The 16,863-nt window shown below is 34.9% G+C and overlaps 1 protein-coding gene across 3 annotated transcripts in view; it reads left to right on the forward strand.

Annotated features, from left to right (window-relative positions):
• Nucleotides 1–16,863, forward strand: part of CSMD3 (CUB and Sushi multiple domains 3) — a 1,632,969-nt gene that overhangs the window by 1,524,009 nt on the left and 92,097 nt on the right. For 2 of the 3 annotated variants that reach the window (XM_072603249.1, XM_072603251.1), the window contains 2 exons: nucleotides 217–411; nucleotides 2,706–2,879. In XM_072603249.1, coding sequence (XP_072459350.1) covers nucleotides 217–411; nucleotides 2,706–2,879 — 369 coding nt within the window. The remainder of the gene's footprint in view (nucleotides 1–216; nucleotides 412–2,705; nucleotides 2,880–16,863) is intronic. The other variant, XM_072603250.1, reaches the window with a different exon arrangement.

Below are 16,863 nucleotides of genomic sequence, written 5' to 3' on the forward strand. Positions count from 1 at the left end.
CCTTCACCAGAGTCTTTTAAGCAAAAGCTGAATGATCAGGTATGCTCTATACTAGAGGGATCTCATAAAGGAGCAATTTGGTCTAAATAGCCTCTAAAGCTTCTACCAACTCTAACATTCTAAAATTCATTGGTTAAGCACAAAACAGATGTTCAATAAATATTTCTCTAACAAATAAAAGATTGCATTAATACAATGTCTTTTTTATTCATGTAGTTGTTACTTGCCCAAGCATCAATTCCTTCTCATTGGAACATGGAAGGTGGCGAATTGTGAATGGCTCCCATTATGAATATAAAACTAAAGTAGTTTTTAGCTGTGACCCTGGTTATCATGGATTAGGCCCAGCATCTATTGAATGCCTTGCTAATGGGACTTGGAGCTGGAGAAATGAAAGACCATACTGTCAAAGTGAGTACTTATCTAGGTTTTTTTTTTTCCTTACTACATAATTTTCATATGAAAAATACCAGATGATTGAAATGTTAATTTAATAACATCTCTCTTTCCCAAAACACACAAGTAAAATATCAACTAATATTATCAGATATAGGTGCTTGACCTATGATAAATGTGATGATGATTACGATAATGATGATAATGTTGATGATGAAATGTATTTGCTATTGACCTGTTGTTATTATTCAGACTGCAATTATATTAGCATTGGAATTTTCTGATGTGATTATTACTTCCAGTGATATATATCACTATAGTATCTCTAACTTATGATCTCAGACTATTTCCTTGGGCACTGAGAAGTTAAATGACCTACTCATGGACACTCAGCCAACATGTATTGGAAGAACTTGAACATAAGTTCTCTTGACTTTAATACTAGGTGTCTATGCACCATACCATGATGTCTATGCTGCTGGTGCTGCTGATAATAGCATCAAAAACAATTAAACCTTGAATTAAATCTACTCCTTTTTACACAAAACTTTGTGTCATTTTATTTCCATGATAACGATCTTGAGTACCAAAAGTAGCTATTATCATTTTTCTTAATAAGATAATTTTTTTCTTAATTTAAAAAAAATTATTTTTTTAAAAAAACTTTATTTTTTCTTAAGTATTTTGCTCGAACTCTCAAAACTGAACAATGACAATATGAGAGTAGATTATAGGTTGTATGATATGCAAGCCAGTATTCTATATACCACCAGGGGTAGGAAGCCTGTGGCCTTGAGACCACAAGTGGCCCTCTAGGTCCTTGGGTGAGGTCTTTTGACTTAGTGTAAGTTTTACAGAACAAATCCTTTTATTAAGGGGATTTGTTCTGTGAAGTTTGGATTTAGTCAAAGGGCTGCATTTAAGGACCTAGAGGGCCACATGTGGTCTCAAGGTGACAGGTTCCTCACCCTTGCGACTAGACCATTCAAGTGTCTGGAATTGTGAAAGAATTTAACTTCAGAATTATGTAGACCATGAATTCATTGCCCAGTATTTCAAATCTAATGTTCCAGAGACTGCTGAAAATAGATGGGGGTTCTACTTCATTATATCTAGCATGTAACAGTAAACTGACAGGAAGTTACAACAACAAATACAGCCAATTCTCTAATACATTATGACAAAAGAAAACTAGCTGCTTGCCCTGGCAAGTAAACATATCATTCTCTAAAAAATGAAAATATAAAAAAGCTGAATAACAACTTTTGAAATCTACTATTGCACTATCTATAAAGTTTAATGACTCTCAAAAAACAATTTTCCTTAAAAGCACAAAATAGACAAAATCATAAATATTGATTTCCATTGGAGTCTTACACAATAGATATTATTTAGTAACTAGAAGAGGGAATACTAAAGAGCATATGAAACTGCTTACTGAAATGCTTAAAAGAGACTTTGATGGAAAAGCAGAAAATAACATTTGAAAATAACCTGAGCCATTTTTGCTTTTCTACCAATTGCACCATTGAGCTGCCATGTTATAACTCAGCTTGAGTTTTCTGCTTAGGTGAATACACATTCTTTAGAATGGAATCAGTTCCACTTTATATGGAAATCCCAAAGTAGTTCAATAAAAAGCTTTATATTTTAGGAGGTCAAACCATCTAAAGACCCTTTCTGAGAAATCCTAAGAATGTTCCTCTGTGGTAAATATAGCATAGACATCTTCATTGTACAGTTTTGAAAACTAATGAACCTAGGTTTATGATAACTGCATAAATTAGAACAGTGCTTTGTGTAAGAAAATATACAATTAAAGCTTTTTTGTTGATGATTAAATCTTAATATCCTAAAGTTTCTGATTTAATTTTCATATTGTGTTCTGCTTCTCATGATTCTTTCTGGTGCCCTGTGTTATAAGAATATGCATAATTTGTACATTAAATAAATGGCTATGACATATTTAATATAAAATATATAAGCACATTACAATATATTATTAAATCATATACACTGGCTCCTAAATTTGAAATGTTTCTCTTGGACACTGTCATCCCAGATTTTCTCCTTCTAATTGTGCTTTCTAGATCTTTGTTGAAGTATTCCTTATTCAGCAGCTACATTTTAATTTTACTAAGAATTAAGGCCAGGGCACTTCATTTCCTGACCTGAAAAATAGCACATAGCTCCCCCAAGGAAGGTTTTTCAAGAAGTAGGTTGTCAAGATGACATGTTCCCACTTTGTTTTTATAAAACTATGCAAGAACATTAATTTCTAAAATTATTCAACTTCTTTATTTTTTAAGTTATTTCTTGTGGAGAACTTCCTACACCTCCAAATGGAAATAAGATTGGAACTCAAATTTCATATGGATCAACAGCTATCTTTACCTGTGATTCAGGGTACATGCTTGTTGGCTCTACTGTAAGAGAATGCCTTTCTTCTGGACTCTGGAGTGGAACTGAAACCAGATGCTTAGGTACATACTTTAATTACTCTATTAATTTGCCTATTGTTATTTCTTACAAAACTGGGAAGCAAGAAAAATAAGAAAAAAAATTTTAAATTCTTTTCAAAATAGCAAATGAAGTTACATTCATTATGCACATAATGCATATAAGAAAGTATAACAACACTATAGTTTGTGTAAAATATATAATATATAAAAATATTAAATAATATCAAATTAATCATTAAATAAATAAAAAATAAATGAAAATTAAATAAATGAAATATTAAATACCATAAAATAAATAATAAAATTTAATAAATATTGGGTAAAATATTTAATAAAATTTTTCCCAATAGCTTTATGGATAAGGTGGAAAGACATGGAATAGATTATCATACAGTTAGATAGATTCAGAGGTGTCTTCATGGTCATATGTAAAGAGTACTCATTAATAAGTTGATATTAATTTGGAGGGACCTTTTTGTTGAATATTTTTAGTAAAATAGGAAGGGGAAGAAGAGAATTTATATCTACATTTATGTAACCTATTGATATAACATTATAATCATTTATATAGTGCCTACCATGTGCCAGGCACTGTGTCACAAGCTGCACAAATATTATCTCATTTGATCCTTGCAACAATCCTGCAAGGTAAGTGTTGTTATTATTCTCTCTAACTGTTTTCTTTTCCTCAAAAAAAAAAAGGAAATTAAACTGTATTTATTTTAGTATAAGTTGTGTTTATACTTTTTCATGTGCAGATCTTTTCTTTCCCTGATAGAAGTTCCCCTTCTTGAAAGTAGGGACTGTTTCATCTGTCTTTTTTCAAAGCTTTAGGAGCTTGAGGTGACATATTTCTTATACCTGTATGATAGCACAACATTAAGGAATGATATAGGAGAGGTGTTGAGACCAAAGGAAGCATCACATTGTAACCATCAAATGGTTGGAACATTTGAATTTTCTTTCAACAATTAACAATGTCCTTGGAAAAACAGTGGTCACTAATAGCAGTATCTACAACTGTAATGGGGGATAAACTAGACATACCTGGGAGAGGCAACCTCTGGACTCTCCAAGGTCCCCAACTCTTGGAGCCTGGAAGAAAACTATACTACAGAGGAACTTCACGACGACTTCAGAAAGGGAGCCATAAGATACCTTCCTTTCAATCAGTAACTATGAGATATTTCTTTGACAAATATCTTCTCTAAACTTGAACACACTTTTCATGGGACTCTGTAGGCACCCATGTGAAAGGTAATCTCTGATTTTGTGGATCTCAGAATTTGTTGAAGTTTTTTGTACCAATTTTTTTTTTATTATGTGATTTCAGCTCATATCCCCTCATAAAAGAGAAATAATAAAGCTGACTTGCAATAAGTTATGAATGGTCTTATTGGGGCTCATGAATGACAGTATTAGAAAACCACCCCTGTCTTCCCTAGATTAGCCCTAGAACCATAAAAAGAAAAGTAACCAGCCAACCTCTGAGGAATCAGCCCTTCAATACAAGTAGGATTTGGGAAAAGTAGCCTAGTGGGGGTGTTATATACATTAGCAAAGGAATTATTAAGTTGGAGAATCTTCAGAGTATGGAACTAGGTTATTGAGGGACCTTGAGATTAGATAGATATATACTTAACATGTAACATACATATATGGATGCTCATTTATGCATTGGGCTTATATACACATGTACATATAGACTTATGTGTAGATATACCCATGTGCTAAAACAAGAAGGGATGAGGGATGTTTAATCTGGAGAAGATATAAAAATATAGCTTTCTTTAACTATTTGAATAGCTATCCAGTGCAAGATGAATTAGACTTCCTTTGAGCTCCAGAAGGCAGAAATATAATCAATGAACTGAAAATGTCAAGAGACAGATTTTAGCTCAAGTTGTCAAAAAGTAGAATGAGACTTATTAAGAGAAAGTATACACTCTCTCACCAAAGGTCCTCGAACAGAGAGTGCATAAATGATTTCCTTTGTTATAGAGGGAATTTTTGTTGAGGTATAGGTTGAGAAGATGGCTTCTGATAGCCCTTCTAACTCTGAGATTCTGGAATCTTTGATTTTGTCATTTGGATTCAAAAGATTGAACTCAAGTCCTTACCTATGTATGTCAGTGAGAAAGTTCCTGAAATTTCCTGAGTTTCAGATTTCTCATCTATGAAATGAGGATGATACTTCCATATGATACTTCTTATCTCAATGGGATGTTCGGAGAAGGGACTTTGTGTAGTATAAAGCACAATCCATGGTAGCTACTACTATTATTATAAAGTAAGGAAATACAGGTTGCCCCAAAAGTCTTAAAACAGCTATTTGAAACTTCAGTAAGACTTTAGGATCCATTGTATATAACAAATAGCACACAATAGAAAAAGCTACTAAAATTGAACTTAATCAACTAGCAGTCCTTATGAGAAATTTGATATTAACCTCAATTTCTTAGTCTATAAAATGAGGGATGGGACTAGGTGATTGTTTAGTTACTTTCTGATTCTACATTCTACTATCTTACAGTACCATTTTCCTTCAAGAATGGTGAATAGAAACATGGGAAATATTTAATAAAAGTTAGAATAATGTCTAAATATATGATTGGACTAACAATCATAGTCAGCTCATGGAAAATACATATCAACTGACTATTGGCTAAATATTCAGTGAATACATTATTATTCCAGTGTATTAATTTTATTTCACATTATGTTTAGTGTTTGGCAACTGAATTGAGTAATTCTACAATATGATTTGTATTTGTTTTTTAGGCTTTAAACTAAAAATAGAATAGTCATATAGATGGCATGAGTGTAAGCGAATGAGGAAGGAGAGTTATATATGACAGTATCTTTCTTTTAAGAAAATTGTTGACTTCTTGAAATTTCTAGAGTTATAATTTCCTATTATTATAGTTAGTGACTTCTTTCTTCAATCATCTATGGTTTCTTTGGTGTGAGCACTCCTTTCACCAGCAGTCTTTAACCTGTCAATACATAAGAAGGTATCATCGAGTTGCTAAAATGAAAAAAAAAAAAACTTACTGTGATCATGATGAATTTCTTCAAATATAGATAAAGCAGTCCTAGGACAAGAGATATATAATCCATCACAGATTTCTTACTGAACACTGAACACCTTTCTTACTGATTACTTTAGAACTTAGTAGTTTATTCACTGAGATTGCCTTTAAGAATTGATGTTAATTTACAACGTGGCCTGAGAATAGGACTATAGCAGAACATTTATTTATATTTAACTATATTAACTTTCAAACCATTAGAATCCCATTTGTGAAATAGGATTTTGGTGTTTTTTTTAAACTTTAGGTTCTTTTAAAATATATTATGAACTAGTGAAGTGGTAAAGATATTTATCTACTTATACTCTTCTTATTAGCATTAAAGAATGCCATGATTTATGTTTCATCTTCTTTTCAAATATACTTCATTAATTCTCTTAATATTAAAATGCTGTCATGATTTATGGTTCATTTTTCTCCAAGAAAAAGGTTTGAGCATATGACAATACATGTAGAATTAGAAACTAATGACATTTTCTGCAGTAATTTCTTACTTGCTTATGTGGGAAAGAGTTTTCATCTTTCTCTTAACAAATCTGATAAAAATACTACAAAGAAAATGGAATATTGATATATGTTCCAAATTTAGCACTATTTGATAATTAGGTTCATACTTCATTAAAAAAATGACAAAATGCTTATGCTTCAGTATTTTAAAGCACATTTTTGCCTGCAGGAAGATAGGGAATGGCTAATGATAAGCTTGAAAATACTCACATATTATACAATCTTTATTCCAAAGTTAAAAGAGCATAGCCAGAAGCTTTTAATTTAAATCTCAGTTTCTCTGATACAGATTTGCTAATAGGCATACTTTAGAATCCAATAATATAATTTTATTAGGCAAAATATGAAAAGAATTATAGACAGTAGTCAATAATAGTAAATAGGAATGCAGAAGAAATAGGAATATAAAATGTTTTCAGTATGTATTACTGAGTCAAGAGGATTAATGTTATCTGACAAGTGTATTATATACCTAGTCAGTTTGCTTGTATGGGTTTTATCAGTTGAACAATGGCCACCATTATATTATTATCTGTGATGGACCCATATAGTACTCCCATAGTCAATCAGTAAATATCTATTAAGTGCTTATTATATTTCCAAGAACTGTGTTGCATCTTAGAGACAGACAAAAGTAAAAAAACACCCATTCTCAAGAAGCTTACATTCTATTTTAGGGAAAAAATGTACACATATATGTATAAGAAAAGATCATTTAGGGGAATGAGTTATGAGTAGCTTTGGTGATAGTAATATTTTGGAGCCCAAGCTAAGAAGGCAGAGGAAGAGCACAAACTCACCTAAGCTTTACCACAGATGCCTCTCAAAATAAAATCTGAACAAATTTTAGAGTGGCAGACTCCAGTAGAAGACAGAGTGTGGCAGATTTCCATCCCAAGACAGCCAGGAAGGAAGGATCTCTTACAAGGGGTTGGGGGAGCACAGAGCACACAGGCTGTACCAGTGCAGACCCTGCCATAGCAAAGCCAAGCAGGAACCACTGATCAGACTGAATCAGAAGCAGCAGTGCAAATTCTCAAACATATCAGCCCAGGACAGTACTCCAGTGGAACTGGGAGAGAAGCACAGAACCCCAGGTAACAGCAGCAGGCACTCCTGAGACTATCAGCCCACAGATTAAATGTTTGTAAGCCACCTATTTGAACTTCCAGGAGCTAAGAGGGTGGAGTTATCTGTAACTGCTTGTTGACTTTGAAAAAACCATAGAATATTTCCCCAGGAAATATCTTGGAATAGTGGGATCAGTCAAAGGGGTAAATGGTCTCTCAGCTTAAGAGTCTAGGAAAATCATCAAGGTGAGACACTCTTACTGTGGCTGAAGGGAACAAGTGCAGGACAAGAGCTATCTCAGACAGCCCTACCTCAGCAAAGTAAGAGGTGATTCTGAGCTCCAGGGGAGTGGAGCCCATAAGCTCCAACACCAGGACTCAGGCATGCCTCCAGCAGAGCCAGGGGAATCAGGAAGACACTAGCATAGATGGGGGTTCAACAACCTCTGAGCCTGCCTGTGCTCTAGCTCAGGGAGGAGACCTCCTACAGTCAGACCACCTCTACCCCACACTTCACTCAGCAAGCTCCAGGGTAACTCCAGGGAAACTCAGAAAGACTTCACCTGGCCTCGGCCTTGGCACACCAGCCAGCTAAGCACCAGGTAAGCTGCAGCATTCTAGCTTCTAGCACAAAGAACCAGAGGCTACAACACATAAAGCCTTACATTCTCATCACAAGTACTGTGGGACAGAGCCCTATTATGGCCCAGAAGCAGGGCTTGACTCTAAAAACCAGGAAAAAGGTAATCATCATGAGCAAGAAGCAAACCAGAAAAGAAAAGACCATAGAATCTTACTATGGGCACAAAGACCAAAACATGAATACAGAAGAGGTCAGTATTGAGACTGTACTCACATCTGAAACCTCAGGTCTTAAGCTGAAAGAGCATTCTTGGAAGAGCTCAGGAAGGTTTTTAAAAGTCAAATTAGAGAGGTAAAAGAAAAAAAAAATTGGCCTATGATTTTAAAAACATGAAAAAAATTCATGGAAGAATTTAAAAGGAAAGTTGGTCAAATGGATAATGAGATACAAAACCTAACTGGGGAAAATAGTTCCTTTAAAGGAATAACTGGACAAATGGAAAAGGAAATGCAAAAGTTAAATGAAGAAAACAATCTATTAAAAATTAGAATTGAGCAAGTAGAAGCTAATGACCCTAAAGCTGCATCAGGAATCAATCGAACAGAATCTAAAGAATGAAAAGATAGAAGAAAATGTAAAATATCTCCTTGGAAAAAAAAAAATAACCTGGAAAAGAGATCCAGGAGAGAAAATCTAAGAATTTTTTTGTCTACTTAAAGCCATGATGAAAAACAGATCCTGGACAATATCTTCAAAGAAATCATCAAGGAAAACTGCCCTGAGGTCCTAGATCCAGAGGACAAAATTGTTATTGAAAGAATCCACTGATCACCTCCTGAAATAGATCCCAAAGTGAAAGTGCCAAGGAATATTGTTGCCAAATTCCAGAACTACAAAGTTAAGGAGAAAATACTGCAAGCAGTCAGAAAGAAAGAATTCAAATACCTAGGAATTACAGTCAGGATCACACAATACCTTCTAGCTTCTATATTAAAAGATTAGAGGAATTGGAACATGATATCCCATAAGGCACAAGAGCTTAGACTACGGCCAAAGTTCAATTACCTAGAAAAGTTGAGCATAATCTTTCAGTCATGGACATGGATATTCAATGAAATAAGGGACTTCCAGACCTTCCTGATGAAAAGACCAGAGCTCAATAGAAATTTGATCTTCAAACATAAGTCTCAAGAGAGGCATAAAGAGGTAAACAAGGGAAAAAAATTGTTATTCAATATGGGCAACCTGTTTACATTCATATAAGAGGGTGATGCTTGTTAATCTTGACAACTGTCTATTATGATATTTAAAAGAGATATACACAGATAGAGGGAGTGGATAAAAATTAACTGATGCGATGATAAAAAATATGATTTAAGGGTGCAAAGAAATTGTAACAGGAGATGTGAAAAGGAGGAGGCAAGAAAAGGTAAATTACTTCACAGGAAGAGGCACAAAAACATATTACAGTAGAGGGAAATAGGGGAGGGAGATGAGCACTGTTTGAGATTTACTCTCATTTGATTTGATTCAAGGATGGAAAAACAAACTTAGTTAAGTGCAGAAATCCAACAAGCTCTATTGGCAGTAAGAGGGGAAAGGGGAAATAAAAAGGAGGAGAGATTAAAAGGGAGGGAAGAATTAGTGATAGTAATACTTCCTAGCTCCTTAGAGTATTCTATATCCAAAAATCCAAAAGACGGAACAATGAGTACTATGATCTTCTGTAAATTTTTGTAAAAGCACAAAATAGATTAAAAAATTGAGATAAATTGAAATGTAAAAATTCTGTGTGAAATAAATTGTGTCAGTTGTCAAACATATATCAAGCACTTATAATTTATATGCAAGGCTGACCTAGGGGGCAAAGAAATGCGAGAAACTAAGCTCCTGTCCTCAGGGAGCTTGTATTCTAATCAAGCAGACAACAAACAAATAACTATGAATATACAAGATATATATATATATATATATATATATATATATATATATATATATATATATATATATATATATATATATATAGTGTAAATGGAAGTTAATATAGAAGAAGCAAGACACGAGCAGGTGGGAAGAGTGAAGAAAGAGAGAAGATTGTAGAACATGAGGTATGAGCTGAGACTTGAAGGAATCTGCGGAGGCACATCCGTTCAATTCGTGAAACTGTAAAATCATTTCTTCATAGAGTTGGAAAAGATCTCAGTAGTCATCAAGCATTCACCAGTACACTATACATGATCATCTGGAATTTGCTTGAAGTCCTCCCTGTAACTTCCTCCAGAAGCATGCAATTCAAACTTTTGACCATCTCTAAATTCAGCAATTTTAAATTGAAGACCTACAACTGCAAAGAGTATATCTAAGTGTGTATAGATTCCCAAAATAGGCAATATTGCCCCCAGGGAGCTCTGGAACAATACCCCCCAGACTGCAGTAAAAGCCTCAGGTACAATTGGGGGGGGGGGGGCATTAAATAAAAATAAGGATTAACCTAATCTAACACCAGGAAGGTGCTGAGTAATTTTTTTTTTTTTTTTGAAAAAGACGCAGTTAAGTCAAATAAGTCTGGGAACCTCTGGATAGGGGAATGTAAAAATAAGTAGCCCCTAGGCCCTCATCTCAAGAAACTGAGTAGCTAGGGCTTGATACAATAAATATATAAATAGCCATATGTTGTAGGAGAGGAGAAAAGATTTATGTGTTCAAAAGAATTATGACAATCTGTTGACAGTACAGGGCAGGCTTCATGAGGATGACATTTGAATTGTATCTTAAAGGATTTTGACTTGGGAAAAGGACATTTTAAGTGCAGAGAATGACAGGAGCCAAGGAAAAGGGCAGGGGGAAGGAAGGGAACACTATAAATGTTTAGAGAACTATGAATAATGAGATGGGAAGATCATGTCTACAATAATAATAGCTGTCATCTATATAAGATTTACAACACATTCTAATTTGCTTTAAAAAAAATTGAGTATCACAGATCAAGAAGAACATTGATAAGCTGAAGAATATTCAGAAAAGAGTGAGTAGAATGGCAAAACACTTTGAGTCTCAGCTATATAAGGATCAGCTTCCTGTGTTATTAAGCCCAGGGTATAGAAATAAAAGCAAAAAGAAAGACAATCCCTGACTATAAGGAGCTTATATTCTAATCAGGAACAAAAATACACAAAAGGGAATTGAAGCAGGAGTTGGGTGTGAGGGATGAAAGTACCCAACTCTGAAACATGGTTTTGTAGTCTAAAGAAAATTAGGGCTGATAGAGAAGTAAAGGCAGGACAGCCTGGCCCCTACATGAAAAGAAGGCTCCAGGAGGATCTCACCAATGGAAAAAGTGGGGGTGGGGGAGGAAGTAGGAATTGTGGAGACATATTCATGGTGAGTAGACCTCCGGGGCTAGTAGACTACAGTGGTGAGTTCTTGACAAATGATTGTTTAACTATAAAGGAGTTCAAATTCTAAAAATGCTCCAGAGTTCGAAACTTGGTTTTATTTATTTTAAAGAGATTACATTCTTAAAGCTCCAGTTTAATATGAAAAAGAGTTCCATTTTAGACATTTGAATTTGAGTTACTCATAATGTATCCAGTTAAAAATATGCAAAAGACAGTTGGTGGTTCAGGGTCTGAGACTCAGAAGAGATTCTATCCATAGTATGGGTATAGAGTTATGGGAATCATATTTGTAGAGAGGGTAACTGAATCCATAGGAACTGAAAAGTTCACCAAATGAGATAATAGAAAGAAAAAAATCAGAGGACCCAGGACAGAACCTCAGAGAAAACATATGGTTAGTGGAAATGACACAGATGAATAGCCAATCAATAAACCCATATTAAGTACCTATCTGTACCAGGCACCATACTAAGTTCTAGGGATACAAAAAGAGGCAAAAGACTATCTCTGTCCTCTATGAACTTACAATCCAATGTGGGTGACATCATGCAAACAAATATATATGAAGCATACTATATGTAGAATAAATAGGAAATAATTAGCAGAGGGAAGGTACTAGCCTAAAGAGGGGTTGGGAAAGATTTGTTATAAAAGATGGGATGTTAGTTGGCACTTAACAGAAGCCAAGGGAGTTCATAAGTAGAGTTGAAGAGACAGAGAATTTCAGGCTTGGGGAACAAACAGATAAAATGCCCAGAGGTGAGAGATAAAGTATTGTGTTCATTGAACAGCCAGGAGGCCAATGTCACTGGAAAAAGAATGTGGTGGAGAGTAAGGTATAAGAAGACTGGAAACCTAAGAAGAGACTAGTTTATGAAAGGCTTTGGATGTCAAAAAGGTATTTTGTATTTGATCCTAGAGATAATGGGAAGTCACTGGAATTTATTGATTGGGGGAGTGGGTTTGATATGGTCAGACCTGTGCTTTAAGAAAATCTCTTGATTTTTCTGAATGAGGAATGGATTGGAGTGGAGAGAAACCTGAGATAGGTAGCTCTACCAGCAGACCAGCAGGTTATTGCAGTAGTCCAAGTGAAGTAATGAGGGCCTGCGCTGGAACAATGACAGTGTCAGAGCAGAGAAGCAGGCATAAATGAAAGATATTGAAAAGATGAAATCAACAGGCCTTGGTAATAACTTGAATTTGGAGGGGTGGGATGGGAAGGAAGGATAGTGAGGAATCAAGGATAACTCCCAGGTTCTAAGTCTAAGGGACAGGGAAGATAGTGTTGCTTTTCTTTTTGCTTTCTATGGTAATAAAGAAACTAGGAGGACAGAAAGTTTAGGGGAACAGATACTAATTTCCATTTGTGACATGTTTGGTTTAAGATATCTACTGGACATCTAGTTTGAGATAATCTGAAAGGCAGTTGGAGATGGCAGATTGGAGTTCAGCAGAAAAATTAGGACTAGATAGGGAGCTCTGGAAACCCTTTGCATAGAGATGGTAATTGAATCCATGGTTGATACTGAAGTTACTAAGTGAAGTAGTGTAGAAAGAGAATAGAAGAAGCCCTAGGACACAACTCTGAAGTTGTTATGGTTATAGTTGTGGTTAGAGGGCATGTTTTAGATGAGGATTCAGGAAAGGAGACTCAACAGAGGCCAGGTAGGTTGAAGGAGATCTAGCAGAGACTGCTGATTTTGAGACAGAATGATAAAATCAGCATTTCGACTGTATGGAATTAAAAAGAAAGTGAAAGGAAAAGAAGTAGAGACATTGATTGTAGATGACTTTTACAACATATCTGAATGATTTGAAATGTAGAGAAGGGGAAGGAATAAGCTCTTGGGAAGTGGTTGCATTTTTTAAAATCCAGTATTAGTTCCTGAGCAGAGAAGGCCTGAGGAGAAATAATAAGGTTTGAAATAGCTGCTATGCAGAAAGGGATAACAAATCCATTAAAGGACAATGTAATGGCTGTTTTGCTGCAGTGAGACCCAAGTAAGATTAGAAAATTTAAAATTTTAGCAGATCTAATGAATATGATTTCTGTGATTTTTCCCCCTCCTGTCAATATCACATGAGTAGAAGTGAAGAAGATTAGAAATAGTTCAATGATGGTGTTTGACAAGGTGCAATCCAGAGTGCATTGTAAAAACACTTTACTGTAATGTGTGCTTATTCATTAATAAAATTTATACCAATCAATGCATGCAATCTAACTTTATTGACTTATGCAACAAGACAAACATCAATTCCTTACTATATTGTACTTGGATTCTTTCATGAGTGCTATCTATTTTATTAAAATTCAAAATAAATATTTTTTTTCTTTTACAATTGGCATTTGAGGTTAGTGGTAAATGAAGGGGTGACTATACCATATTATGAACTATTTTAAAGTTAGGGTTTGGGTGGATTCTCCTATTGAATTAGCCTCAGATTTATAGGTCAGCACTTCTTAGCATGTGGCAATCAGTCAGCAAGCATTTGCCCTTTACTAAATGTTGGATATATAAAGAAAGGCAAAAAAATAAAATCCTTAAATTTCAAAATATTTATTTTTCTTTTAACCTGAGCTATGTTTTTCAAGTAATTAAGTTAGAAGCATTTACAGGTTATAACTATCAAAATCTGAGTGACAAAACAGTAATCTATGGTCGGATAGGAGTAAATATTACTTGTCAGGGGGTTTAAAACTTGTTTTGTGTCTTGTACCTCTCTGGAAGTTTGGTTAAGCCTTTGAACTCCTTCTAAGAATGATGTTTTTAAAAATACATAAAATAAAATGCAATGGATTACAAAGGAACCAATCTTATTGAAATAGTTATCAAAATAATTAAGTAAATAAGACTCCTGAAATTTAATTACCAGGTTAAGAATTTCTGTTCCAAGAGATTCTTATCTCAGAGAAACCAAAAGTTTTAGGTCAGTTTTAACCTTTACTCAAAGCTTAAATGGAAGAAAGGGGGTAGGGTGAGGAATGGGGAAGGGGCACCTGTATTTTCATCCAGGTAATGTTAGAGCCAAAAGTTCAACATATTTAATAATATACAAATTATGAACTTTTCATATTTCAGTGGGTTCCTATAAAGAGAATTTGAGCAGCTAGATGACCTAGTGGATAGAGCACCAGCCCTGGAGTCAGGAGGTCCTGAGTTCAAATTCAGACTCTGACACTTATTGGGGCAGCTAAGTGATGCAGTGGATAGAGCACCAGTGCAGCAGTGAGGAGGACTTGAGTTCAAATTTCACCTTAGACACTTGACACTCACTAGCTGTTTGACCTTGAGGAAGTCATTTAACCCCAGTTGCCCCATCTTGGGTCATCTCCAGTCATCCTGATGAAAATTGAGTCACTGGATTCAGATGGCACTGGAGGAGAAGTGAGGCTGGTGACCTGCACAGCCCTCCCTCACTCAAACAAAGTCAAGTGCAAGTCATGTCATCATTTCTCTGATTACATGATCTTCTTCGGCAATGAAGGACAAACACACACACACACACACACACACACACACACACACACACACACACACACACACCAACTTGCTTCCTAAAGGTACTGACGAACAAGTTGTACCAGTGCTTCTGCTATTGCTCTCTTTTAGCCTAAATGAAGACTGGGTATCTCCCTCTGAGGTGGCATTCTTGCAAATCTGCATCAGTTTAACTGCCCTCCAGTAAACACTGAATGGTTGGCTCTTGAAGTGCAGGGAAGGTGGGAGTCTATTCTCATAACCACTCAAAAGCAGACAGATGACTGAGGCCACTAATGGTTTTTATGGTTCTGACTAAACATTTACAAATTACATGTAAATTCTAATTGGTGATCAAAAATTGGTGACCTAAACTTATGATGAAAGGAAATTTTAAATCAAAACTAATGTCAATAACAAATGTTTATCAGTTGTTTACCAGATTTAGGACTCAAAGTAGTTATCAGATTTTGAATATATTAGACATCAAGGCTAAACTACAGCATTTATAGAAAAAAACAAAACAAACAAAAACCTGATATAACAATTTCATGGTCACCGAATGGAAGCATAAAATGGAAGTGCACATGTTGAGCTAACATACTTTCCTCCAATATACAAAGTTTATCAACAATAGGAAAAGATACAAGGCATTTTAATATAAAAGATAGTGGTTGGAATTTTTCACCAAGGGTTCCATATGGGGAAGGAAAGAGATTACATCCACTGCAGGGAAAATGGCCTGAGAAAGAACTGAATTTTAGAGGAAGTGAAGGTCATTTTGACAATGAAAGATGAAGGTAAGTATCATTAGGCTTAGGCAAAGATGGAATAATTTAAGATTATGACCATAAAATGGAATTTCACAGTTCTTGAATCAGGAAGTAGAGAAACTTGTGAGTCATAGCAAGATGGAAGTTATGATAAATCTCACTATGTAGCTGAAGTGTAGTGGATCATATGAATTGAGTAAAATGAAGAAGGGGAAAATTAGTGTATTTGAAGGAGACTCAATAAATATATTATTGGCCGCTAGCGTGAAGACAGGAATTGAAGGGTAGGAATGAGCCAGTCATTGAACTCATTAAAGAAGGAAGGAGAATGCTCTGGGAGTCTGCCTATGAAAGTAACTAACCATTAAAGTCTGGAGTAGATTATAAATTCTACTTGCCCTTTCACTGGTGCCTTCTGGAATATCTGCTCAACTATTAACATATTTCCTTTCATCTTAAACTTTTTTCCTTTCACACTTTTCTCATATTCTGATATTCACTGAGACCTACCTCTCTCCTGATAGTATGTAGTGCCTTCCTTTTGTTCCCCTAATCATCAGTTGAGGTGATGGAGTCAGAATTCTCCTTGTTCCTCATTGCTACTTTCAGAGTATCTCTTCCACCATCAAAGCAAAACTGATTTCTCTTTCTATAGAAAGCAGGCAATAATGCACAGGATCTGTAAATAAATGTTATTTTTGGTACTGCTTACACATTCCATTTATTTTCTGAACCTGTTTGCCTACTTTCTGTAGAAAGAGAAATCAATTTTGCTTTGTGTCAAGCTTTGCTCCATATTTCGACCAAATATTATTTTTTTGGTATTTCCCACAGCAAGATAAATACTATTCTCATTATTTCTCTATTATCAAAATACAACATAGAATATAGAAAATTTATTTGTAAGCCATCCAGTGTTTTTACACAGAAATATCAGAAAAATAAGGTGAATTCCCTTGAAAATTACTGGATAATTAGATATAGATTCCATTCAATATTACTTTATTATGTACCTACTGTGTTATTGTGTTATTAGATGTTGCTAATACAAAAGTGGAAATGAATCATTCTTTGTCAGCTGGGAGTTTCCTTTGTCATTA

Source organism: Notamacropus eugenii, chromosome 4 (genome assembly GCF_028372415.1).
Source record: "Notamacropus eugenii isolate mMacEug1 chromosome 4, mMacEug1.pri_v2, whole genome shotgun sequence".
Taxonomy (NCBI): domain Eukaryota; kingdom Metazoa; phylum Chordata; class Mammalia; order Diprotodontia; family Macropodidae; genus Notamacropus; species Notamacropus eugenii.